The 27018-nt window shown below is 45.5% G+C and overlaps 1 protein-coding gene across 1 annotated transcript in view; it reads left to right on the forward strand.

Moving 5' to 3' along the window:
* The first annotated feature begins 1712 nt into the window (after positions 1 to 1712).
* CNPY1 (canopy FGF signaling regulator 1) overlaps positions 1713 to 27018 on the forward strand; it is a 65639-nt gene continuing 40333 nt past the window's right edge. The window contains exon 1 of the mRNA XM_061586501.1: positions 1713 to 1809. Within this exon, the coding sequence (XP_061442485.1) occupies positions 1713 to 1809 (97 nt within the window). The remainder of the gene's footprint in view (positions 1810 to 27018) is intronic.

Genomic DNA, 27018 nt, shown 5'->3' on the forward strand with positions numbered 1-27018 from the left:
GCAACAGGAGAGCCACAGGTGCGCTTCAGGGGGTATTTAAATATCAAATGTGGCTGTGTTTGTTGCTGCAAGAGAAGCGTGGCGCTGACACACAGAAATCCCTCAAAGACAGGAAAATAAATCATCACAATGTGACAGATTGATTATGTACAACACATTTTGTTGGAGGTGCATCTCATAATACATTACATGGTGATACTGAATGATGGGCAGATTTTTTTGTAGTGTGGTTAAAACATGTGACTGAAGGATAATGTCCTAGAAATTCATCTAACACAGTAAAAGTCCCAAACAGGTAGCTGGCTTGATAACCTGTTTTGATATATGTGATAAGAACATTAGAAGACCCAGTGGTCGCCCACATGCCTATGGGAAACTTGCAAGGAGGACATGAGTGCCACAGTGCTCTCCCCACTTGTGATTCCCAGCAACTTGCATTCAGAGGCCTACTGCCTCTTGACACTGATGACCTTATCCTCCATGAATTTGTCTAATCTCCTTTCAAAGCCATCCACATTAGCAGCCATCACTACATCTTGTGTTAATGAGTTCCATAGTTCAGTTGCACACTCTTTTGCCCTAAATCTCCTACCATTCAGTTTCAATGGATGACCCCAGGTTCTAGTATTATGAGAAAGGGAGAAGAATGTGAGGACATAGGAAGCTGCCTTATACAGAGTCAGAACATTGCTCAATCTACCTCTGTATTGTCTACACGGACTGGCAGCAGCTCTCAAGAGTTTCAGACTGGGAGTCTCTCCCAGTCCTACATAGAGATGCCAGGGATTGAACCTGGGACCTTCTGCATGCAAGTCAGATGCTCTCCCACTTACCTACAGCCCTTTCCCCACACTGTGCATAATTTTAGACACTTCTATTATGCCCTCCCTCACCTTTTTGTAAACTAAAAGCCCCCAAATGTTATAACCTTTTCTTGTCTGGGAGTTGCTCCACCTCCCTGATTGTTTTGTGTTTATGATTTTTAAAATAGTATAGAATTTCAACTTATTTCAATCCTAGAGTCTTGTTAGGAATTGCCGCCGCCGCCGCCTCTATGGGGGGGGGATTTGGCACCCAAAAGAAAGAGCTTCCATAATCAAGATTCCATCAGAGTTTGTATCCCAAGTAAGGATGGACAGATCTTTCTACTCTTTCTCTCCGTTTCTCATTTTTCCAGTCTTAAATTCAGTTCTCCATATATATGTATCAGTTTGCAGGAAAGTTTTTTGAAGTCATCATGAACATTTGTTAGCATTTTAGTGCATTTTTTCCTAACATACACATTTATGCAAACACTTTCCCCTAATACAATGCATTTTTATATGTTATTCTCACTAATAGATGCATTTTTTGCACACTTTACCCTAATATACACATTTCTGAAAACATTATTTGGTTGGAGAACTGCAGTGCAAAATTCAGAGAAGTGTGAATTGTGAAGGATAATTGTGTTCAGGTTTGCATATAGTTTCACAAAACTGCAAATTGAATTCACATTAAAATACAAATCGAATTGAATTTTCCACTGTCAGAAATGGGGCATATAGAATTTTTTCTTTCTCTTCATTGTTAAACTTGCAAATAAAAAATATTATTATTAATCATGATGTTGATAATAGGACTGGAGCTATAAAGGGCTAGCGATAACAGCCCATTTGTTTTACTCTGTATATTTTTTTCAGATCAGTGCATGGGCAATGGCTGTGTCTCAGATGCTGCTGCTGTACTTGCTGCCACTGCTCCTGCTGCTGCTTGCTCTGTTCAGCAACTCCGCCGAAGGACAGCGAGACCCAGAGGTGTTCTGTGGAGGTTAGTCGCCTAGTTGGGTATTTCCTCATGTGTCTCCTTTGCTTAGTGCATCTCAAGTGCAGTGGTTTCATGGAATTAGATCAGTTACTGCTAATCCCCCAAAGCTCTCACCTTTGCATATTAACTCACGGCCAGCACTTAGCAACATGATTGCTGTTTCCATGTGGTTGCTCCCCAGACGGCTCTCCAGTAACATAATGGGAGACTGTGGGTTACAGCCAACCAAGTCCGCCTTGGGGTGGACTCATTTGAATCAATTGATGTGAGTATGTCTAAGTTTTGCACTTGTTTTTATATTTGTCATTGCTTTGACAATGTTTATATATATGCAGTTGTTTTATATACCTTTTTTTATTGTAAAATCGTTTCAAGATGCTGCGTGGGAAGCAATTAATCCTTGACATAAACACATCAATTGATTTCAATGGGTCTACCCTGAGTATGACTTAGTTGGATGCAACCCCATGTTTAGAAGCACATCATTTGGTTTCCATATGCCTGTTTCGCCCACTGTTCCAGCAACATAGTGGGAGACAGTGTTTAGGGGCATTAGCATATCATTTGATTATTTCCCATGCTGCTTCTCATATGGTCTTCCCACATGATCTCCCATCACATACATTTCCAGAGCAGTGATGTGGGATGCACCCCACAGATCTGGCAACAGTGCTGCAAAGATGCCTTAAGAATGGCATTTGCAGCTTATCTACACATGGAAGTGCACCACTCTGTTACTTACACACTGTAGGTGAGGGATTGCATGTTTGAGTTAAAATCCCCACATATAGAAAACAGGCATGCCAGGGAGAAGGCTACGCTGTCCCTCCTTCCTTGGCTTTTCCATGGGCAGGGAGATTTTAATGTACAGATACATTTAAGCATGCCGTCACCCACCTTCAGTCTCCAGTATCACAGTTTCTGGGCCACTGTACCATATGATTTATCTGAATATGTAGATCTGCTCTCAGGGCTGATTTAGCATTACCATCCCGGGTTCTTAGCAGTTATAAGAAAAATCTTACTAGCAAATAAAGCATTCAGATTTAGTTGCTTTACGAAAGTAAACAAAAAATTCACATTGGGGGTTTTAATTGTGCCACTAAGGCTGCAATGCAATCTGCATTTATCTAGGAGTGAGTACCAGTTAACGTTAACTGTATTTATTTGTTTGAAACCTCAGTTATATACAGCTCTTAATATTGTGCCAGCATGGTTATATTAAAATCACAATTTAATGACTGGCATAGTTTATTCTGCTTAACCTAATGCCTCTGTGCAGGGAGGCAATCCGTTCAGGAGCACCCACGATGCCCTCTCTTCCTCCTTGGCAATTCCACGTGACTGCAAACAACAAGGCTTTGTCATCTATTGACAGCTGCACGCACGAGGGGGAAAACTCTCCATCTGTGGTCTCCTAGCGGAGAGACAAGTGGTTGTGTCATTTAACAGATGGCACAATGAGCTATAAGAAATGTACGTCCCCCTGTACTCCCGAGACAGATAACCTGACATGAAGTAGTTTTAGCAACATATTGAAATAAATCCTCCCTTATGAATGCGGGTGGCTGCAGAATCCGCCATTCATCAGTCCCACGATCCCTTGACAAAAGTCTTGCTTGGGTGATGCAAACGCGGCAGTTTTGAGAAACAGACTGCCTTGTTTTTCCTGGACCAGAAGGAAAGAGAGTGGCAAATGATGCAGCTTACAGATGCGCATTGATTTAAAGAGACCAAGAGTTGTAGCCATTCACAATGAGTGCATTGCAAGAAACGTGGCTGTTTCCTTGCTGTTGTGAAATCTAGGTTGTAGTATTTCTCTTTTTCTTTAGTTAATATCCTGATTCTACTCTGGGGTGTATTTCTGGGCTAAGTTCAGTGTTTTCTATTTTACTTGCATGGTGTTCACATCTACCACTTCATTGAAATCTGACCATCACCATTTCCCACTCACTAGTTTGCTGCAAATGGAATTCATGGGGAGGGAATGTTTCACCAACCCCACTCTATTGCAATGCATAAGGAAGGCTGGAAGATGATTGCTTTTGGAAAGGTCACTCTGTCCAGCTAGGGCTTTTTTTTAAAGTTACCTAATTTTCCTTTATTAATATCTCAAAAATATTTTGATTTTATTATTATTTAAGAAAACATGTCCTGCTATTTCTTTGGGATGAGCTGAAATTGTTCCCTGGGCTGTCTGCACTTTCCCTTTATTGTTGGTTCCCTCTCCTTGAGGCTCAGACATTCCAGCAGCAATGACATAAGACTCTATCCCCTGTACATCTGCTGTTGAAGTGGGAGCCATCCAGCTAATACAATATGTTAATAGAGCACTTTTGCATGTACTGGTTGCAACTTGGGTTGTTTTGACCCCTGCTGCAGCCTTATTTTGAATTTGTTGCAATGTTATTTATTATTATTATTATTATTTATTTATTTATTTATTAAATTTATTAGTCGCCCATCTGGCTGGATGTCCAGCCACTCTGGGCGACGTACAAGATAAAAGCAATACATTAAAACGTTAACATTTAAAACCATAACAATAAAAACCTAACCCACCCCAAAAGCCTGCCTGAAGAGCCAGGTCTTCAAGGCCCGGCGGAAGCTCATCATAGAAGGGGCATGGCGGAGATCATTTGGGAGAGAGTTCCACAGGGTGGGGGCCACTATTGAAAAAGCCCTCTCTCTAGTCCTCACCAGTCTAGCTGTTTTAACCGGTGGGATCAAGAGAAGGTCTTCTGAGGCTGATCTAGTTGAGCGGCATCCCTGACGATGCTGGAGGCGCTCCTTCAGATAGACTGGGCTAAAACCGTATAGGGTTTTAAAGGTCAAAACCAACACCCTGAATTGGACCCGGTAAACAACCGGTAGCCAGTGCAACTCCTTCAGCACTGGAGTGATGTGATCTTGCCGGCGGCTGCCTTTAATCAGACGAGCTGCCGCATTCTGTACCAGTTGCAGCTTCTGGACCGTTTTCAAGGGTAACCCCACGTAGAGCGCATTACAGTAATCTAGGCGAGAGGTGACCAGGGCATGTACTACTGGTGGGAGCAGATGGTTGGGAAGGTAGGGGTGCAGCCTCCGTATCAGATGGAGTTGATACAGCGCCGCCCGGCTCACAGCCGAGACTTGAGCCTCCATGGTCAGCTGGGAGTCAAGAATGACCCCCAGGCTGCGGACCTGGTCTTTCAGGGGCAATCGTACCCCATTGAGCACCAGGTCCACATCCCCCAGCCTTCCCTTGTCTCCCACAAACAGTACCTCGGTTTTGTCAGGGTTGAGCTTCAGTTTATTCCTTCCCATCCAGCCACTCACCGACTCCAGGCACTTGGACAGGGTTTCTACAGCCAACCTCGGTGCAGATTTAAATGAGAGATAGAGCTGCATGTCATCCGCATACTGATGACATTGCAGCCCAAATCTCCTGATGATTGCCCCCAGCGGCTTTATATAGATGTTGAACAGCATCGGGGAGAGATGGAACCCTGTGGCACCCCACAAGTGAGAGGCCAAGGATCCGAAGCCTCATCCTCCAATGCCACTCTTTGGTACCTACCAGAGAGGAAGGAATGGAACCACTGCAATACAGTGCCCCCCACACCTAACCTCTCCAGGTGGTCCAAGAGGATAACGTGGTCAATGGTATCGAAAGCCGCTGAGAGATCAAGGAGGACAAGGAAGGTGCATTCGCCCCTATCCCACGCCCTCCTCATATCATCTGCCAAGGCGACCAGGGCTGTTTCAGTCCCATGTCCAGGCCTGAAGCCCGATTGAAATGGATCCAGATAATCCGCTTCCTCCAAGTGCGCTTGTAACTGTTTTGCCACCACCCGCTCAATCGCCTTGCCTAAGAATGGCAAATTTGAGACTGGGCGAAAGTTGTCCAGATCTTGGGGATCCAAGGAGGGCTTCTTTAAGTTTTGGTTTTATTACTGCCTCCTTGAGCAGTGATGGCATTACTCCCTCTTCGAGGGATGCATTTACCACCATCTTGATCCCCTCACCCAGTCTATCTTTGCAGCTCATAATGAGCCACGATGGGCAAGGATCGAGGAAGCAAGTGGTTGGCTTTAAGGTTGAAAGCACCTTGTCCACTTCATCAGATGGAAGAAGCTGGAACTGATCCCACGCCACCAGAACACCACTGGTCACCTCTGGCTCGCTCACTGTGTCCACAGCGCACGGAATAACACTCTTAATACGATCGATTTTCTCCGCAAAGTGTTTAGCAAACTCGTCACAGGAGACCTTAGCATGTTCCATTGGTTCCGGAGCAACTGGACTGACCAGGCTCCGGACCACTTGGAACAGTCTCCTGGGACAGCACTCTGCAGATGCAATAGAGGCAGCATAAAAATCTTTTTTTGCTGCCCTTATTGCCACAAGATAGGCTGCCGCAGCCGCTCTAACATGTGTCCGATCGTCGTCAGAGCGAGATTTCTGCCACTGGCGCTCTAGCCGTCTCACCTCCCGCCTCAGAATTCGCAACCGTGGGGTGAACCACGGTGCCGTCTGAGCTCTATTCAGGGGGAGAGGGCATTTCGGAGCCACCTGGTTAGCCAGGGGTGTAGTCCTCCAGGGTCATGGAGGTTCTTAGACCCCTTACCTTTTTGGGACCAGGGTCCCAGCAGGGTCCCCGTGTCTCCAGAATCTTACAAGCCAATCAGCATGAAAGGGGAGTGTATTAGCCAGTGAGAAGAGGCTTCTAGTGTGCTTCCTTGCCCTTTCCTGCTGATTGGAGCTAATCAGAGTGAAAGGTGAGTCAGCCATGGAGAAGACTCTTTTCAGTAGCTAACACTGTCCCCTTTCATGCTTATTCACTCATAGGGAGGTCTGTTGTTGTGGGAGAAGGCATTAACAAGGATCTCATTCTTAATCCAGCGGCAGAAAAGGGAAGGGGGGTGGCTGTGACCCTGCACTTCTGAATTTGCCACTACACTACTGCATTTGCCCTAGACATTTAAACCAGCTTTAAACTAGCTTCAAGGTGAAGGCAGACATCTATTCTAAGTGCATTGAAAGTGGTTTCAATACACATTTGAAAGCAAGTGCTTCAGAAGGCAGTGAACGTGTGCTGAAAACCTATCCACCTGTTGAAGGAAAAACTTTCCAGACCAAAGATTGTGCTCCAAAGGACAGAGGTTTATTGATCAATAATACAGATATGCCAGTGGCGCCAGTGGGAGAGGAAGTTCTCTCAAACTTTACTCTGCCAATACCAGGTAATACACAGCTTTTTATAATAATCAATACGTCATACATACATTGGACCTTGTGACCCTCTTATGCCAATCTCCACCCTGGTATCCTCCCCCAAGGGCAGGCTTTGGCCCATGCATCTTAAACTATCTTCGTCTATACCAAGAAAAGAGGAAGGTCTTCTATCCCTTTCTGGCCCATGTTTTGACATCTCATAAGATACAGGACAAGGCAAACAAAAACAGTTCAAGAAAAAATACTCAAACTCACTCAATATATAACTGACATATGTAGCTTCTCCTAAGAAAACATTCTTGTACATCAGTTCCTCTTTTAATACCGGGTTACCCTAACAATGGACTCAGGAAACATGCTAACCGCAAACCACAGCCTCTTCTCACAAACTGTTAGGAGAGTATCTAAATGCATTTTCTTCCCTTTTTATAAGCAACACTTCAAACAATATATTTTAGCAACCACTGCAAACCATATAAACTGAAAAGATGACTTTCTGAGAATATAAACATCAGAATTCCTTCCACACACCTCACTTTAGAATGGATGTCTTGGCTCTAGGGATATGAACTCATGGAGGGGAGGGGGATCAGGATCCCACCTGCTGGATCCACCCTTGTATCTTCTGTATGTATTCATTCAAAGCTGTCCACAGAGAGATATACATAAAATCTGTCCACACGTATGCTCTATACACATGATTAGGGAAGGACCCTAGCTCAGTGGTAGAGCATCTTTGCATGCAAAATATCCCAGGTTCAGCCCTGGCCTTTTCAGGTGGGACTGGACAGGTCCCCCATCTGAAATTCTGGAGAGCCACTGCCACTCACTGTAAACAATATTGAGCTGGATGTTCCAATGCTCTGACTCGGTATAAGGCAGCCTCCTGTGTTCATACAGTTCCCTGATTGTGCAGAGAGACATGTGTATAGCTTGTGTACACATAGGATCTGTCCACATGATTGGAATAAAGTATGTGTTGCGGGAGGTGGGGTTAAGCAGGCATCCACATATTCATCTCCCAAGATATTTCATATGAACAGTGCTTCTGACTTCACCTAAGATTGGGGGAAGCCCTAGACCTATTCTCAGTTGCAGTGTGAGTAAAGATTCTGGAATACGCTTTAAGAGAACAGATTCCTAAAAAAATGTTTTCAGTAGGCAATATGGCATGTGTTCAAACCGTCAGCCTGGGGTGTTATGAAAGCAGCAATATTTGAAATTTGCAACCACTGTTTCAGAGCAGCATATTAGCCATCATTGAGGGTGTCCCTCATATAGTTGGATGACATATTCATGGTGAAGACCTGTTATTTGTTAAACAATTTTAATCTACTGAAAATGACCATTTGGAGCTGACAAATTCTATTGGCTCTTAATTATGATGCATTTGTTGCAGTTTCAGTTTTTGCTGTATTGGATAGGTATAAGTAGTTTGGGGTCATCGCCCCCCCCCCGCATTTTAATTAGACATATGCATACTTTCCCCACTCTGAATGTAATAATGTTCAGATAAGTCAAGGCTGCATTGATTGGTTGAAATATATTACAACACAAATATAGTTTATGCTCTTGACTGCTCTATTATATATACAATGTAACTTTTTGTTTCTTTTTTTTAAAATCACAATATAGTAACAGACCATATTACTAGGAAATGAAATTATATTTCTTGGTCAGTGAACTGGAAGAATGGTCTTTTCAGTCAGTGAAATTTGATGTTGTCTTTTTACAGTGTATTCAAACAGCTTGCAAAAGGGATGGTTCTCAGCGCCCATCAGCTGATCAATACTGAGAGCCCCATCAGCTGCACTAGGGAGCTCCTGATGGGGAACTCTTTAGTGCAGCTATTCCTAATGGGGCTCTTTGTCAGTGGCAATCAGCTGACTGGCAAGCAGCTAAGAGCAACCTTACCAAGGAACAAGCAGGAGTGCACTTTAACCTCCTACTTGTTCCTTTCCAGCCACATCTTTACCTGCCCACTCCCGATGTCACATATAATGTCAGGTGTGGGACAGGTGGGTGTGGTTTGGAGAGAATCGCCTTGTGGGCCAAATTAGGTTCCTGTTAGCCCTAATACCCCCTTTAGGATGCACACCTTAATGTGGTGAGGGGGTTTGAGTGTGTTGAAGAAGCTGAGAGCAATGCCGTCAGGAGTCTAGACCAAGAGGCTAGACTCCTAGCAGGGGCACCCAAGGTGAAAGGGTCAAAGCTGAGACACCAGACTAAGATGCATCCAAACTCAGAGGAAGGCAATGGTAAAGCACTTCTGAATACCTCTTACCATGAAAACCCTATGAACAGAGAATCCAAAACTTACAAGATCTGAACAGGGTGGTTCATGACAGATGCTCTTGGAGGTCACTGATTCATAGGGTCCCCATAAGTCGTAATCGACTTGAAGGTACATAACAACAAGCCCTAATAAAGCCCATGGGCCAGAGGTTCCCCAATCCCCACTGCTATTTTATAGCATAGCCATGTTTTCCCAGTTTAGGCTAGATGCCTTCTCCTTAACATAATGGTTAATCGTACAGTAGAGCCAAGTCATTTTAATCTGTTGGTCTTTCAGATGACTTGAGACTTGCTGTAATTTCTAAAAGCTTTATATATTTTAGATAAGGCATGTTTTTGCCTTATGTTAAACAAGAGGGCTCTGTTTCTGTGTAATCCTACTGTTAACAGCCCTGCTTTGTATGTCAGATATCAGATTAATGAACCTGGGTATCCCACTGATTTATTGACAAGTGCCACTGCACAGAATTGATCTAATGTTTTCCTTAGACTAAAAATGGTTCAACAAAAGGATCATTCAGTGCTAAATAAGAACAAAAGTGCTTAAGACCAGCTATGGAAAACATAAGATACAGAAATGTGCTCTGAAGCAGAGGAGTCTCATCCTCCTGCCCTCGAGGAACGCTCTCCAATTGATTCCTCAGCCTGGGAATTTGTGTGTCTACCTGTAGTGGAAGGTCTGCATGTTGCAGCCAGTTCTGCAGATTCCCTCTTAGTTCATGGGAGGTGACAGTCCCCAGCTGTGGAGACTGCAACTGTATCCTAGGAGGTGCTCAACACTGTCTTCAGACTGCAGCATTGCAGGGAAATATCAGCAATGGCAGTCAAGCTGTCCTATGGGGATGCTACATGTTGGAAGGCTGTTGTTATGCCTTCCAAACAGAAATGGCTGAGTCAAGTCCAGGAAATGGTGAGAATGGTGAAATGAGTAGCACACAAATCCCCAAATAATGACTAGCATCTGTGATTCAGGGACTTCATAAACCAATATAATTTGGTTGCAGATGATGAGAGACATTGTTTGGGGCTGCACTCATATACCCACTTGCCTAGGAGTAAGTCCAATTGAACTCAATGGAGGCTACTTCTGAGTATAACAGTGTTTGTTGCATTAGTCTACAGACCACAGCAAAATAAAACAAGGCACCCAAACATTCACTCAAAGTGCAGTAGTCACAATTAAAATATATACATATCCTGAAAATAAACAAGGAGAGAGAGTTGATATTAGGAGATTATGTCAGGATATGTTTTCTGCTCTCACGCCTTCGTATCCAAAAACAGTTCTCCACATTTAGTGGCCTTTACTGCAAACAGAACAAGCCTCCAGGTCACATACTGCATTGTTGCTTGTAGCTGAAAGCCCGATTTCTCCTTCACTTGCCAGTCCTTCATTCTCTTTAAAAATGGCTCTAAGTAGTGTTCTTAATATCAATCTATAACTGAATTCAAGGTTGTAATGGGCCAACTCCTCCAATAATGGTTCCCCATAGACACACCTTTCTTGTACTAGTAGGGTTGCCAGGTTCATTGCCTGAGACTGAGCCTGTATCTTTAGGAGAAGAGAAGGTCAGCCAAGTGCAGGTGTTCTTGGAACGCTGTAATAGGAAAAACCACAAGGTGGAATTCTCCTTTCTCCCTGCACAACTTTTAAAGATACAGAAGACCTCTTGGTTGCCAGGCCCAGCCTCCAAGAGGTCTTCTGTATCTTTAAAAGTTGTGCAGGGGGAAGGGAGAATTCCACCTTGTGGGGTTTTTTGCATTACAGCGTTGAAAAAACACCTGCACTTGGCTGACTTTCTCTTCTAAAGATACAGGATCAGTCTCAGTCCGTGAACCTGGCAACCCTATGTACTAGTATGCTGTTGAATCTTCCCAACTGCATCATTTAATTCCATTTGTTCAAACCATCATCTACTTCCGATTGCACTGTGAAGCTGGTATAATCTGCCTGTAAAAGACTGTATTTGTAGACTAAGGAATTGAGGATCCATAATGTACATGTGAATGTCTGTACTGTGTTGTTGCTGGTGCAGAGTTTTATATATCAGACAGTTTATCTGCAGTCTTATGGAATCACAGGGTTCTGCAGAATAGAGTCTTAAAGCACTAAAAGCTGTGCCCTTTCTTTAACGAAATCAGCTACCTAATGATCATTCATAGCAAAAGGAAGGGACACAAACTGTGGAGATAAAAAATAGCTTGCAGACAAAGCGTTCTTGTGGGATAGTGATAGACTCGGGGGAGACTTAAGGTTCAAAACCTCCTCATCTATGAGACTTATTACTGGCCTGGTTCACACTACATGGTAAACCAGGGATGGGGAACCTCCAACCTCTGGCCCAAATTAGGCCCAGTAGTGATTTTAATTTGGCCCACCAGATGGTTTCTCCCCAGACATGCCCACCTACCCCACAGCTGGTGTCAGGTGTGGGGCAGGTAAGGCCATGGCTGCAGAGGAACAACTGGGAGCCTTAGAGTGGTATATTCAGAGTAGACCTATTGAAATTAATAGACATGATGAAATTAGGTTCATGCCTTTCAGTGGTCTACTCTGAGTAGGACTTAGTTGAATACAACCCTTAGAATATGCTGCTGATCGTTCTTCTGCAAGCAAATACGAAATGTAAGCCCCACTGGGAAGAGTTCCACTTAAGAGCTCTCAAGTGGACCCAATCCCTGCTGAATGCAAGTCCGACTGGAGCTCCCAAGCAGAGCCGATCCCTATCTAAAGTGGGGCTTGAGAGCCAGTGTGGTGTAGTGGTTAGGGTGTTGGACTATGACCTGGGAGACCAGGATTCGAATCCCCACACAGCCATGAAGCTCACTGGGTGACCTTGGGCCAGTCACTGCCTCTCAGCCTCAGAGAGAGGCAATGGTAAACCACCTCTGAATACCGCTTACCATGAAAACCTTATTCATAGGGTCGCCCATAAGACGGAATCGACTTGAAGGCAGTCCATTTCATTTCATTTTGCATTTGGCACGAATTTTTGCAGTCCCACCGGGGGCTGCAAAGGATGAATTGGGCATGCACTTACATCATGTGATTGAAAGGTGGGTGACCCCACACACCTGTCAAAAGAAGCTCTTGAAGGGTGGGCCAGCTCTGTTCCCCACCCCCGCGGTAAATCATAGCTAATGGTTTGTTGTGATTGCTCCTTTCTGGTCTGGAGCAAACAAACCCTGGCTCCTGGCTTAGCATTTGTCAGAAACATGGACTGTGGGGTCTTCATTCCTAACAAACCACAATTTTTACCTGTGGTTTGTTCTTGGCTTACTGATCATGGGTTGCTGGAGTGAAAGACCTGGAGTTCCACTCCCCTGTGGTCCCCCTGCACTGTATCACCAGGTATGACCAGGATCTGCATTTGCAGTTTGATTCCTTGCTGTGAGTGTTTGCTTTAGCAAATCCAAGACAACTGCTTTATTTAGCAAAGGAATTATCAACTAGCGAAGAAATGTGTGACAGCAGGTTACGCGGCTGCATACTTGGTCCTGGGAGTGAGTCAGATGTCTAGGTAATTATCTTCCATTCAGGATGACAACTGAGGGACAAGTTCATTCTGTCTTGAGGAATAACCCTGTTATTTTAGTATTTATTTCTAGGCTTCAAAACCAGTGCAAACTTGTCAGGATGCAAAAGCCCCTTTGCCTCTGCTTTAGTTTCCTGTCTGGGCTGAATTATTCAATTACGGGCTCTTTGGCCTCCTCTCAACCTTTCTAAATTGTTTCCAGCTCCCACACAAGGCCTTGGCAGGAGTTGAAAGATGGTTTCAACTGAAAATTTCACAGCTTCATCAGCCCTTCTCGACCGCCTGCTCCTGGCTTAATTAATTTTAAAGGAGGACTGAAATGAGTATTCAGACTGAATAGACGTATGGACCCAATCCTGTCTTTGGGAATGCACCGAGGCAGAAGAAACACAACATGTCCCCTTCTGTGGCTGGTACAAGGGAGTACTTTGCTTTCCTTGTGCCAGGATGCAGTCTCAGCTTTGTATCAAGCATCACTGATGTTTCTCAGTCTGTGTCAGGATCCTGCTCATCCCAGACCCTGGAGAGACCTCTTCTGAGAAAGGGACATAGGACCCTGAAGAGAACCTCACTACAACCTGAGTGTAACCAGAACAGCCTTTGCCAACTTGGTGCCCTCTGAAGTACAGCTCCCATCCTGTGCTGACTGGGGCTGATGGGAGTTGTAGTCCAAAACATCCAGAGGGCACCTGCTGGCAACTGCTGACCTAGAAGAACCAACAATAGTCCCAAGCCAGCCTGAAGTGCCTCCGCTTATGGGCGTTTCATCTGAGCCCCCCAATAACCCATCCAATCACAGCCTGAACCCTGCCTTCATTCCCAATTCTCTCTCCCCCCCCATCACCCAGGCCTCAAGGGCGAAGTTGGCAGCAGTGTACCCAAGGAGAAGCCCAGAGTTGCTATAGGGAATGCCCATTAGGCTGCCTGGTGGTTCTACTGCCAGGGGTCTCCTTGGGTGCAAAGGTCTACTCAGGAGAGGAGAAGAAGACTGTGAACAATGACCCAGCAAATGATGAGAAAGAAGGGGAGTTGGCGGTGAGGCTGCAAATTTCTCAGTCTCCTCTGGGCTCTGGTTGAGTGAACAGCTCCCTACTGAACAAATCAGGGTTTAGCTTTCTTATTCTGGTCACTCACTAGTAGGGTTGCCAGGTTCATGGCCTGAGAATGATCCTGTATCTTTAGGAGGAGAAAAAGTCAGCCAAGTGCAGGTGTTCTTGCAACGCTGTAATGCGAAAACCCACGAGGTGGAATTCTCCCTTCCCCCTGCACAACTTTTAAAGATACAGAAGACCTCTTGGAGGCTGGGCCTGGCAACCAAGAGGTCTTCTGTATCTTTAAAAGTTGTACAGGGGAAGGGAGAATTCCACCTTGTGGGTTTTTCCTATTGCAGGTTTGCCAGAACACCTGCACTTGGCTGACTTTCTCTTCTCCTAAAGATACAGGCCCAGTCTCAGGCCATGAACCTGGCAACCCTACTCACTAGATACTAGTCACAGACTGCCTGTCTGCCTTCTTCAGGAGGGGATGGAGAAATAACCTTTATGGGAGTGTCTCTAGGCCTACAGGAGCAACTGAATCTCCTTCATGTTGGTGCAATGCTGTAACATCTGCAAGATTGTCTCCTACAGACCCTGTTGGATGTGAAGAGTGGCAGAGGAGGCCCTCTTGGTAGTTCCATCACCCTTGGAAGTTTGAGGAGTGGCAGCCTGGGAGAGGGCATTCTTACAATGAGCAGTCCTGTCCTCACAGAGGTGTGCCTGGCACCTTCATTGTGCAACTTTCACCATATGCTGAAGGTGCTCCTCTTTACCCTGGCCTTTAGCACCTGAGGTATATGTGGACCCACCCTGCTCTTCTAATGGTAGATTGTTCTAACTAATTCCAATCTTGTATTTTTATATTGTTGTACACCCTGCCCCCCCTCCCGGGGTCTTATGGGGAAAGGTGGGTAAGAAATCTACCTAATAATGATAATTAATAATGATGGTAACTGGAATGGTAGCTAGCTATATATTAGAGAAGGTACTCTTGGCAATGTAACAGCCCCCACAGACCTGTGACTTAGAATGCCTTTTCTCCTGAGGAGACTGACGTCAAGAATCTGAATGCATAACATGTCATTAAGGCTGCATTCACACCATACATGTCACAGCTTCCCCCAAAGAATCCTGGGAAGTGTCGTTCGTGAAGGGTGCGAAGAGTTGTTAGTGGACTCATATTCTCATCACAGAGCTACAATTGTCAGAGTGGCTTAACAGTCAGCTCCTCTTCACACAGAACTCTGGGAATTGTACCTCTGTGAGGAGAATAAGGGTCGCCTAACAACTCTCAGCACCTTTCACAAACCACACTTCCCAGGATTCTATGGGGGAAGTCATAGCTGTTTAAAGTGGAATGGATGTATGTATGGTGTGAATGTGCCCTAACCTCAACATCCTTCTTTCCTTGGGAAATGCCACCTCAGCAACGCGTTGGCAATGGTGAGCAGGCCATGTTTAATACTAAGGAGAAAGTTAGGCAGTTTAGTGCAGGGAAAATGGAATGGAGTGGAGGAGGGGAAACCAAGCTGAATGGCGCTCTATTCATAGCAATGTGAACCTCAGAAGAGCCCTGCTGGGTCAGGCCAAAGGCCCATCTAGCCCAGCATTTTGTTCTCACAGTGACCAACTAGATGCCCATGAGAAGCCCGGCAAGCGAGAAGGTGGAGGCATACAAGCCTGCCTGGAATAGAAGCAACTCCCCTGAATTCGTCTCCAGCTTGCGTCGAAACCAGATACTTACGAACAGCAGCAGTACACATTGTAATTAACATCAAGTTTAAATAAAATCAGTCCTGACTAAACATAAAATCAATCTTAAATTGCCAGAAATGTCTCAGCCATGTGGTCATCAAATGGCTCCCATATGCAAAAATGTTGTGTGATTTTAAAACAAAATTACACAGAGTTCTATGAGTTCTGTAAAACAGCTAATAAGTCTTGAAAGCATGAACTTAAGCTGTTTCCTCGCTATTCTCGAGGAGCTGCAAAGAGACAGTAGCTAAGAAGCTTTTAGCTTGGTTTCGGTAGAGCTCTTCATAAACGGTTTTTAGGCTGGAGCTACTTTGTCTGATGGCAGCTATGTGCAGAAGAAGGATTTCTGAAAGGGGAGAAAGCTTACATTAAGGATAAGGAGTTGTGGCCCTCCAGCTGTTGTTGAACTACAGCCCCCATCACCCTTGAGCATTGGCCATGCTGGCTGGGGCTGATGGGAGTTGTAGTCCAATAACATCAGGAAGCTTCCCGGGCTTAAATATTTGTGGTACAAAGCATGTATAAATGACAGGGTGCAAAAGAACATCAGGCATAAAATAATAATTATAACTAGTTTAAAAGGTTGCTGTGGTTATTAACAAAGAATCTTCAGCGTGCTCACAAAGCTACATTTCCTAGGATTCTTTGTGAGAAGTCATGACAGCAAGTGAGCAGTGGCAGATCCATGTCAGTGGGGCAGTGGAGTCCGCTTTGGGTTTCAGCACTTTGGACAGGTCCTTGAAAGTTTGGGAAAACCTGGAGTGGATTCCACTGCCCCACTGACATGGAGCCACCAGCCACCATTGCAAGTGAGACTGGTTTCAAAACAGGCCATATTAAAGATGTGCATGTAATCAATCCATTTTTTTTGTACGTCTGTGAAAGTGCAAGACTGTCTCTTGTGAACACTCTCTTTGTAGTGACAATCAAGGGTTAAAGTAACTTGAGCAGATGAAAGTTAAATTTGGAGGTCTGTCCGATCCAGCTTGCAGATGGAATTCATGGTCGCCGTCAGTTTTTAAACAATTAAATCTGAGCGCTGGATGAATCCCAATGTTTCTTCTGTATAAATAAGGACTAGGCAGCCAATAGCAGCTCTAACTTGTAGCAAAATGTGATTAGCTGACTAAATAGCAACCCTTCCACACAGGAACAGCCAATGTCTTATCAGCCAAGGGTTCCCCGCAGGCAATAAACAGATGAGCTTAGTTGGAACAGACTTTGTTATCTTTTGACACTTTATTGGGAAATCAGTTTCTTCTGTGAAGGGGAAAAAAGGTGTTTGTATTGGAACAGATGGTATTCCCCTTTGAAAGATGCCAAATTTCTAACTAGACAGGAAACAAAATCCTTCCCTCCCCTTTAGGAAAGGACAGCCCTCTCTCCCAGCACCTCTCCTTTCATCACAATGAAATAGAACTCCTCCGTTTTAATGTATTTGCATTAGGCGCAAGTGCCTGCAGCAAAGACAGGGAAGTGCATCACTAAGCTATTAGAACAACATCCCCCAACCCGGTACCCTCCAATGTTTGAGGCATCTGCCCCAACCAGTGTGGCCCAATGGTCTGGGATGATGGGAGCTGTAATCCAACAACATTTGTCGGGCACCAGGTTGGAGAAGGCTATTGGAGGAGGATCCGCCTGCATCTTAAACCTGCATCCCAAGGATCTTGGGTCCAGTTTTGATTAGGAAGGGGCTCAGCCAGGGCCGGTGCCAGGTATGCTGGGACCCTTGGGCACCAGTCTGCCCCAGCAGACACATGCACACATGCCCCACTTACCTCTCCCTGAAGGGCCCTTCCTTAGGGTGGGTGGGTAGTGCTCCCTTCTGCAATCCACAGTGTGGATCGCGGAATAGAGTGCTACCCACCTTCAGGGGCCCTCTAGGACCCAGGGGCCCTCAGCCAGGGCCCGACCTGGCCACCCTCTGACACCGGCCCTGGGCCCAGCTCACTGGTAGACCATCTGTTTTGCATACAGCTGGTCTCAGGTCCAATGCCCAGCATCTCCAGGTAGGGCCAGGAACGTTCCCTATCTGAAACCCTGGAGGGCCTCTGCCAGTCAGTGTGGACGATACTGAGCTGGCTGGGCCAATAGTCTGGCTCAGTAAAGGCAGCTTCCTATGTTCCTATAACCCTGCGCAAGCCAGTATTATCCTTTTTTAGGTGTTTAGAGACCACACTTTCCTCTCGTACAACCTGATTGGCCTACACTTGAACTGAATAAATCAGCCTTGCATTGGTGAAAATGCATCCCAAGCCAGTCAGAGCAAGAAGATGGAAAATGCATTCATATGCAGGGCGGTAAAAGGAGTCTTTTTACACCCAGCCCTGCACAACAGAGGCCTCAGTTTACAGACGCCATTACAGGAAGAGGGGGGCACATCACTGCTATTCCCTCTCATTCCACACTTCTCTTGCCAGATAGTAGCTGCCAAGTTGGAAACGAAGGATGTTTATTCCAGGGAAAAGAAGCATCAGAGCCCCCTTGCTTTTTAGGCCACTAAAGAAACCTGACCTGGAAGCTTTTTATAATAATATTGCCAACTTGGCCTGTTCTTGTGCCTTTAACAGCCGCTCAGTCTGCGGCAATCAGCAAGTGAAGCCATTCATTGCATGGAGATATCAGTATGATCAACCTATGTCTGCAGACAAAGAAACAGTCAAGGATACATCAGCCTCAAGTAACACATCATTGGCTGGCAGCAGTAGCTGGGAGGAACCAGCCACACATATAAAGTCAGAGCACCCTAGCGAGGGAGCCTGCTCCACGAGCTAGAGGGAGCCCCAGCTGACAAAGCGTCAAGGCGAGTTAAGCAGCAGAGCGAGTTCGGCAGCAGGGCGAGGAGGCCAGGGCCCCCCACTCTGCCCGTCTGTTCCCTGACCTCAACTAAACTGCAGTCTCCAACCCATTGACGTAATAAACCTTAAACAAAACTATGCAGGTAAGAAGCCAGCAGGGGTGTGGGGGCTTTCCAGTGTTTTGCACCGCCTGCAGCATGTACGACTATCTGCCTGTTGGACAGAAGTCGTGGGTATGCTCTCGGTGCATGAGCTCCTGGCTCTCTGGGAACGGCTTCATTTCCTTGAGGCCAAGGTGGCGGACCTGGAAAAGCTGAGAGAGGCAGAGAGGTGTGTGGAGGAGGCCTTCAGGGACGTTATAGCTGTGTCCCACTCCAACGATGATAGCTCTCCTGCTATCATGGAGAACGATGGTCTCGGGGAAGGAGAGCATCCAGCTGAGGAAGAGGGAAACGATCCCTTAGAAGGGACCCATTCCTTGGGGGATGAGCAGCTATCCTCTCGTGCCGAGGATATATCTCCAGGGGGTGGAGGGATCCTTGTAGTGGGTGATTCGATCATTAGGAACATAGACAGTGGGGTGTGTGATGGGCGTGTAGACCGCAAGGTGTTTTGCCTGCCTGGGGCGAAGGTTGCGGATATCGCCCGTCGTTTAGATAGTTTGGTAGACAGTGCTGGGAAGGAGTCAGTGGTCGTGGTGCATGTTGGCACCAACGACATGGGGAAATGCAGCCGTGAGGTCCTGGAAGCAAAATTTAGGTTGCTAGGTAGGATGCTGAAAGCCAGGACCTCCAAGGTGGCTTTCTCTGAAATGCTACCGGTTCCACGCGCAGGACCAGCCAGACAGGCCCAGCTTCGCAGTCTCAATGCGTGGATGAGACGATGGTGTCGGGTGGAAGGGTTTGGATTTGTTAGGCACTGGGGAACATTTTGGGACAAGCCGGGCCTGCACAAAAGGGACGGGCTCCACTTGAACCAGACTGCTGGCACTTAAAATTAAAAAGGTAGCAGAGCAGCTTTTAAACTGACTGAGGGGGGAAACCCGACAGGAGCTGAGAAAGGTCCGGTTCGGAATAAACCTCCCCCCTGGGATAAAAAGCAAAGAAATGATGAAATTTTAAAAGGGGTAGGCCTAGAAGTAGGCATTGTGAGAGCAGGGGCACAGGATATAAATTCAGAAGAGCAAAATTACCACAGGCCTAACCACAAGTGCTAAAGACACTTGAAGAGAGACACTGCTTACAATGCCTGTGCGCTAATGCTAGGAGCCTGCGAACCAAGATGGGAGAACTGGAGTGCTTGGTCTTAGAGGAGAGCATTGATATAGTGAGCATAACGGAGACCTGGTGGAATGGAGAAAACCAGTGGGATACGGTTATCCCTGGATATAAACTATATCGGAAGGACAGGGAAGGACGTATTGGTGGCGGAGTCGCTCTATACGTGAAAGAAGGCATTGAATCCAGCAAGCTCGAAACCCCAAAAGAGGCAGACTCCTCCACAGAATCGTTGTGGGTGGTGATACCATGCCCCAGGAGGGACTTAATACTGGGAACGATCTATCGTCCCCCTGATCAAAATGCTCAGGGAGACCTTGAGATGAGATATGAAATTGAGGAAGCATCCAAACTAGGAAATGTGGTAGTAATGGGTGACTTCAACTACCTGGACATAGACTGGCTGCATATGTGTTCCAGTCATAACAAAGAAGCAAAGTTTCTAGATATTCTAAATGACTATTCGCTAGACCAGTTGGTCATGGAACCGACCAGAGGGACGGCAACCCTGGACTTAATCCTCAGTGGGGACCGGGACCTGGTGCAAGATGTAAGTGTTGTTGAACCGATTGGGAGCAGTGACCACAGTGCTATTAAATTAAACATACATGTAACTGGCCAATTGCCAAGAAAATCCAACACGGTCACATTTGACTTCAAAAGAGGAAACTTCACAAAAATGAGGGGATTGGTAAAAAGAAAGCTGAAAAACAAAGTCCAGAGGGTCACATCACTCGAAAATGCTTGGAAGTTGTTTAAAAACACTATATTAGAAGCTCAGCTGGAGTGCATACCGCAGATCAGAAAAGGTACCGCCAGGGCCAAGAAGATGCCAGCATGGTTAACGAACAAAGTCAAGGAAGCTCTTAGAGGCAAAAAGTCTTCCTTCAAAAAATGGAAGTCTTGTCCAAATGAAGAAAATAAAACAGAACACAAACTCTGGCAAAAGAAATGCAAGAAGACAATAAGGGATGCTAAAAAAGAATTTGAGGAGCACATTGCTAAGAACATAAAAACCAACAACAAAAAATTCTATAAATACATTCAAAGCAGGAGACCATCTAGGGAGACAATTGGACCCTTGGATGATAAGGGAGTCAAAGGTGTACTAAAGAACGATAAGGAGATTGCAGAGAAGCTAAATGAATTCTTTGCATCTGTCTTCACAGTGGAAGATATAGGGCAGATCCCTGAACCTGAACTAACATTTGCAGGAAGGGATTCTGAGGAACTGAGACAAATAGTGGTAACGAGAGAGGAAGTTCTAAGCTTAATGGACAATATAAAAACTGACAAATCACCGGGCCCGGATGGCATCCACCCGAGAGTTCTCAAAGAACTCAAATGTGAAATTGCTGATCTGCTAACTAAAATATGTAACTTGTCCCTTGGGTCCTCCTCCGTGCCTGAGGACTGGAAAGTGGCAAATGTAACGCCAATCTTCAAAAAGGGATCCAGAGGGGATCCCGGAAATTACAGGCCAGTTAGCTTAACTTCTGTCCCTGGAAAACTGGTAGAAAGTATTATTAAAGCTAGATTAACTAAGCACATAGAAGAACAAGCCTTGCTGAAGCAGAGCCAGCATGGCTTCTGCAAGGGAAAGTCCTGTCTCAGTAACCTATTAGAATTCTTTGAGAGTGTCAACAAGCATATAGATAGAGGTGATCCAGTGGACATAGTGTACTTAGACTTTCAAAAAGCGTTTGACAAGGTACCTCACCAAAGGCTTCTGAGGAAGCTTAGCAGTCATGGAATAAGAGGAGAGGTCCTCTTGTGGATAAGAAATTGGTTAAGAAGCAGTAAGCAGAGAGTAGGAATAAATGGACAGTTCTCCCAATGGAGGGCTGTAGAAAGTGGAGTCCCTCAAGGATCGGTATTGGGACCTGTACTTTTCAACTTGTTCATTAATGACCTAGAATTAGGAGTGAGCAGTGCAGTGGCCAAATTTGCTGATGACACTAAATTGTTCAGGGTTGTTAAAACAAAAAGGGATTGCAAAGAGCTCCAAAAAGACCTCTCCAAACTGAGTGAATGGGCAAAAAAATGGCAAATGCAATTCAATATAAACAAGTGTAAAATTATGCATATTGGAGCAAAAAATCTTAATTTCACATATACGCTCATGGGGTCTGAACTGGCGGTGACCGACCAGGAGAGAGACCTCGGGGTTGTAGTGGACAGCACGATGAAAATGTCGACCCAGTGTGCGGCAGCTGTGAAAAAGGCAAATTCCATGCTAGCGATAATTAGGAAAGGTATTGAAAATAAAACAGCCGATATCATAATGCCGTTGTATAAATCTATGGTGCGGCCGCATTTGGAATACTGTATACAGTTCTGGTCGCCTCATCTCAAAAAGGATATTATAGAGTTGGAAAAGGTTCAGAAGAGGGCAACCAGAATGATCAAGGGGATGGAGCGACTCCCTTATGAGGAAAGGTTGCAGCATTTGGGGCTTTTTAGTTTAGAGAAAAGGCGGGTCAGAGGAGACATGATAGAAGTGTATAAAATTATGCATGGCATTGAGAAAGTGGATAGAGAAAAGTTCTTCTCCCTGTCTCATAATACTAGAACTCGTGGACATTCAAAGAAGCTGAATGTTGGAAGATTCAGGACAGACAAAAGGAAGTACTTCTTTACTCAGCGCATAGTTAAACTATGGAATTTGCTCCCACAAGATGCAGTAATGGCCACCAGCTTGGACGGCTTTAAAAGAAGATTAGACAAATTCATGGACAACAGGGCTATCAATGGCTACTAGCCATGATGGCTGTGCTGTGCCACCCTAGTCAGAGGCAGCATGCTTCTGAAAACCAGTTGCCGGAAGCCTCAGGAGGGTAGAGTGTTCTTGCACTCGGGTCCTGCTTGCGGGCTTCCCCCAGGCACCTGGTTGGCCACTGTGAGAACAGGATGCTGGACTAGATGGGCCACTGGCCTGATCCAGCAGGCTCTTCTTATGTTCTTATGTTCTTATACAGAAGTAGCATTGGTGAAAAAAGAAAAAGCTGGTGGCAGCCCAGTTTTTGTATGGGTCACATAGTATCATATAGGAAGCTGCTTCTACTGAATCAGACCACTGGTCCCTATAACTCACTATTGTCTATAGCAGGGATTGGGAGTCTCTGGGAGGCTCTCCAGATGTTGCTGGACTGCAACTCCCATCATTCCTGAGCATTAGCCGTACTGGCTGAGGGTGATGGGAATTGGAGGCCAACAAGATCTGGAGGGCCACAGGCTCCCCATGGCTGGTCTGCACTGACTAGCAGTAGCTCTCTGGAGTTTCAAATGGTGGTCTCTCCCACTCCTACCTGGAGATGCCAGGGATTGAACCAGGGACCTTTTGCATGTAACAAAGATGCTCTACTGCTAAGCTCTGTCCTTCCCTCACCTGGCTCACATTATCCTATTACTGTGAAGAGGTTTATGTGTTGGTCCAACTGCTCACCTTGCAGTTCCCTCCTTTGGCCAGAGGTGGGTGGTGGTGGATAGGCTGACTTTCCCCAGGGCCCAAGTCCCACTGCAGGCTTGAGTCTTGACACACGGTGGGGCTCAGAGTCCCAAGCCACCATGAAGATGAAGAGGATATGAGGTTGGAAGGTGCATGCTGTTGGGTTCTCCAATGGCTGGTGGACCAATCAGAGTTTTAGTAAATCAGCAGAGTTTAGCTTAGTGCAGCTTGCTCCGTGCTCTGTGCTGCATGGGTGTGATTTTACCTGAGAGAAATCAAGCTTTTACCTTGCTTTAAATCACTCAGACTTAGACTTGGCTTCAAAATAAGAGAAGACTACTTTATTCATAGAAATACATACTAGATAGGAAAGGTGCTACTTCTGTCTAGCTGCCTAAGTTGGAGGCTGCAATGACCATGCCTGGACATTGCCCCTCATGCTAGAGGAGAGGAGACAAAGAGAACATGGCTCCTTCTCCTCTGGTGGTCAGCACAGGAGAGAAACAGGAAGGTGTGAAACAGGAGAGACAGAGGAGGTATGAATAGCTACCTGATATCAGTTTACATGGAAGGAAGACAGACAGAAAAGATGGGCACAGGTCAGTGGCAGCCTAACCAGCTATGAGGACTATCTCGCTCTCTTCCCATGCAAAAATGACCACATGGGAGTTGCTCTTGTCACACTTCTAACACATGCAATCTGATTCCCTAGTGATTAGTGTTGGACTCACTTCTTTTTCCTGGGGACATAACACACAATTGTGTATATCCTCTCTTCCCTGCTGCTTTAAATTAATAAAAAAGAATAACAATAACAACAACCCTATGTCAGTTGTTGACTCCTTTGTTCACAAACACAGGAGCAAGGAATAGGATTGTGATGCCCCTGACATCACATCCTCCGTTTTCAACATCTGCACTTACAATGCGAATGTCGGGGGGGGGGGGCTTTGCACGTACACTTATATGCACAAAGGCTTCCTCCAGAACTGGGATCCTGAGTGATTGGGGTTCCAGATCCCATAAAATCTTCAAATGTATGCAGTGGCAGCTGGTGCCCATTGGTAGGGCAGAAGGCAGGGAGGCTAACAGTAGGTGGAGCTAGAGCCAACTAATTCTAGTTTTGTTTCCATTGTCCTCCCTGCTGAGTTCTACAATGGCAGCACTGACATTGAGGAGGAGGAACATGATGTGCTGTGCCATCCCAGGAAATATGTGTACAACCTGGTTTTGGACAGGTACTTCCCTGAAGGAACAGGTTCCTTGTGGTGTTGGATAAAAAACCCTTCCCCTGTGCTACTTCTCTAAACTTACTTTGGTTCCCCCACCCTGGCCCCGCACTGCTTTGAAATAAAAAGGAAACATTTCAAATCACAGAAGATGAAATCATATTTGTCCCTGTATTTTGCTTACTTTGTCCCTGAAAGCAGCAGAAGCCGGAGAGTCTTAGTAAATTGTAAATTATAACTTTTTTTAAAACACAACTATGAATATATAGTGAGTAGGCATCTTTTAGCCATGTCTGCACTCAATCCTGCAAGTTCACACAGCACACAAAAGTCTCCAGATGGTGTCACCACTGGCACAAGCAGTGTTAAAAAGTTGGTTTGTATCAATGTGAAGCAGTAAGCCCTTGAATGAAATAACTAGTCATCTGTGCTGTAGCCTTTTCAGGTGCTGCACATGATGCTATTATCACATCTGTAGCTTCGTTCCAAGAATTATTCTCAAGAGGGAGGTACTATTAAGAGATCTGGGCCCAGCTGCATATTAATATTTTATAGTGACACAATGTTATTCTCTCTGTGTGTACCTGTGCATGTGCGTGCATGCGTGCACACACACACACACTCACTGGAACATGCCTTGCCCATAAACAACTCTTTATATTTCATTCCCTTCCTTTCCCCCACTCAATGAGTTCCACTGATAGTTATTTTTATGATATGGTGCCTCTGGCTGGGTAACTCAGAGGCAGATCATGTTAAGGGCTTCTAAAAACTTTTTTTTTTTTTTAAAGAGCCTTAACATGTGCCTGGAAACTAGTTTCCAATTCAGTTCTTTCAAAACTGGGGAGATAGTCTATGGAACGTATTGAACATAGGAATCTGCCTTATACTCAGTCAGACCACCGGTCCATGTAGTTTAGCATCGTCTTTACAGTGACTGGCAGCAGCTCTCCAGAGCTTTGGCCAGAGGTCTTTTCGCCAGCTCTGCTTGGAGATGTCCAGGATTGAAGCTGGGACTCTTGGCATGCAGTGCATTTGCTCTGCCACTAAGCTGCAGCTCCATGCGCCACCAGTCTTAAACTCGGGGTGTGAGTTTAAACTTGAGACTCTCAGTGTGATGAGATAAGCCCTAACCACCACCGCCAAGCTACATCCTGCAGGGTTCCCTGAGAAGACAGCATTTAGATTAGCGAACTATTTATTTATTTATTTATTATTTGATTTATATCCCACCCTTCCTCCCAGCAGGAGCCCAGGGCGGCAAACAGAAGCACTAAAAACACTTTAAAACATCATAAAAACAGTCCTTAAAATACATTAAAACAAAACAATGTGAAAAACATCTTTTTAAAAAAGCTTTAAAAACATCTTTTTAAGAAGAGTTAAAAACATATTAACAAGCAATTCCAACACAGACGCAGACTGGGATAGGTCTCAACTTAAAAGGCTTGTTGAAAGAGGAAAGTCTTCAAAAGGCGCCGAAAAGATAGCAGAGATGGCACCTGCCTAATATTTAAGGGGAGGGAATTCCACAGGGTAGGTGCCGCCACACTAAAGGTCTGTTTCCTATATTGTACAGAACGAACCTGCTAATAAGATGGTATCTGCAGGAGGCCCTCACCTGCAGAGCGCAGTGATTGACTGGGTATCTAAAGGGTAAGACGGTCTTTCAGGTATCCTGGTCCCAAGCTGTATAGGGCTTTGTAGAACAAAACTAGAACCTTGAACTTGGCCCGGTAGCAAATGGGCAGCCAGCTATGTGGGCAGAGGCATCTGAACCCTCTTCAGGTACATAAGGACATAAGAGGAGCCAAGCTGGATCAGACCAAAGGCCCATCTAGTCCAGCATCCTTTTCCCCAACCAGTGGCCAACCAGATGCTGTGGGAAGCCCTCAAGCAGGACCTTAGTACAACAGCACTTTCCCCACTTGTGATTCCCAGGAGCAATTGGTATACAGAGGTATAGTGTCTCTGACAGTGGAGGAGTAGAACACAGGGAACAGTGATGTGCAACATCCGCCTCTGTGACTGGTAGCTGGTATGAAGTCTGAATTGGCCAGGCCTTGCATAAGTGATAGGAGTCTGGCCTTTTGCTCTTGTTTGCAGCTCTTCATGCTCTATCTACCTTCAGCTGAAATGGGGAACCTGTAGCCCTCCAGATTACAACTCCCATCATCCCTGGCTATTGGCCTTGCTGGCTGGAGCTGATGGAGCATCCAGCAACATCTGAGGGCCACAGAGGTCAGATTCCCCATACCTGAGCTCAGATCTTGGAAAAGTTACTTTTTTTGAACTACAACTCCCATCAGCCCAATCCAGTGGCCATGCTGGCTGGGGCTGATGGGAGTTGTAGTTCAAAAAAGTAACTTTTCCAAGCTCTGCCTGAGCTACTGCTTTCAGTTTCTCCATCTCCATGCCCACCACGCCTAGATTTGAGTACGATCACCCACAGCATAGCTGAGTGATGGTATAAAGGTTTAAGATCTTTTCTAAGGCAAAGAAGTTCCATTCTAGCAAGGAGGTTTCTAATTCCAAAATTTGACTAATGCTGGTATAGTTGACTTGAAATAATTTTCTAGTGGGCTTTTTGCAATAGCGAATGACTGCACAGCTTAGC

Source organism: Rhineura floridana, chromosome 10, assembly GCF_030035675.1.
Source record: "Rhineura floridana isolate rRhiFlo1 chromosome 10, rRhiFlo1.hap2, whole genome shotgun sequence".
In the NCBI taxonomy this organism is placed as follows: Eukaryota; Metazoa; Chordata; class Lepidosauria; order Squamata; family Rhineuridae; genus Rhineura; species Rhineura floridana.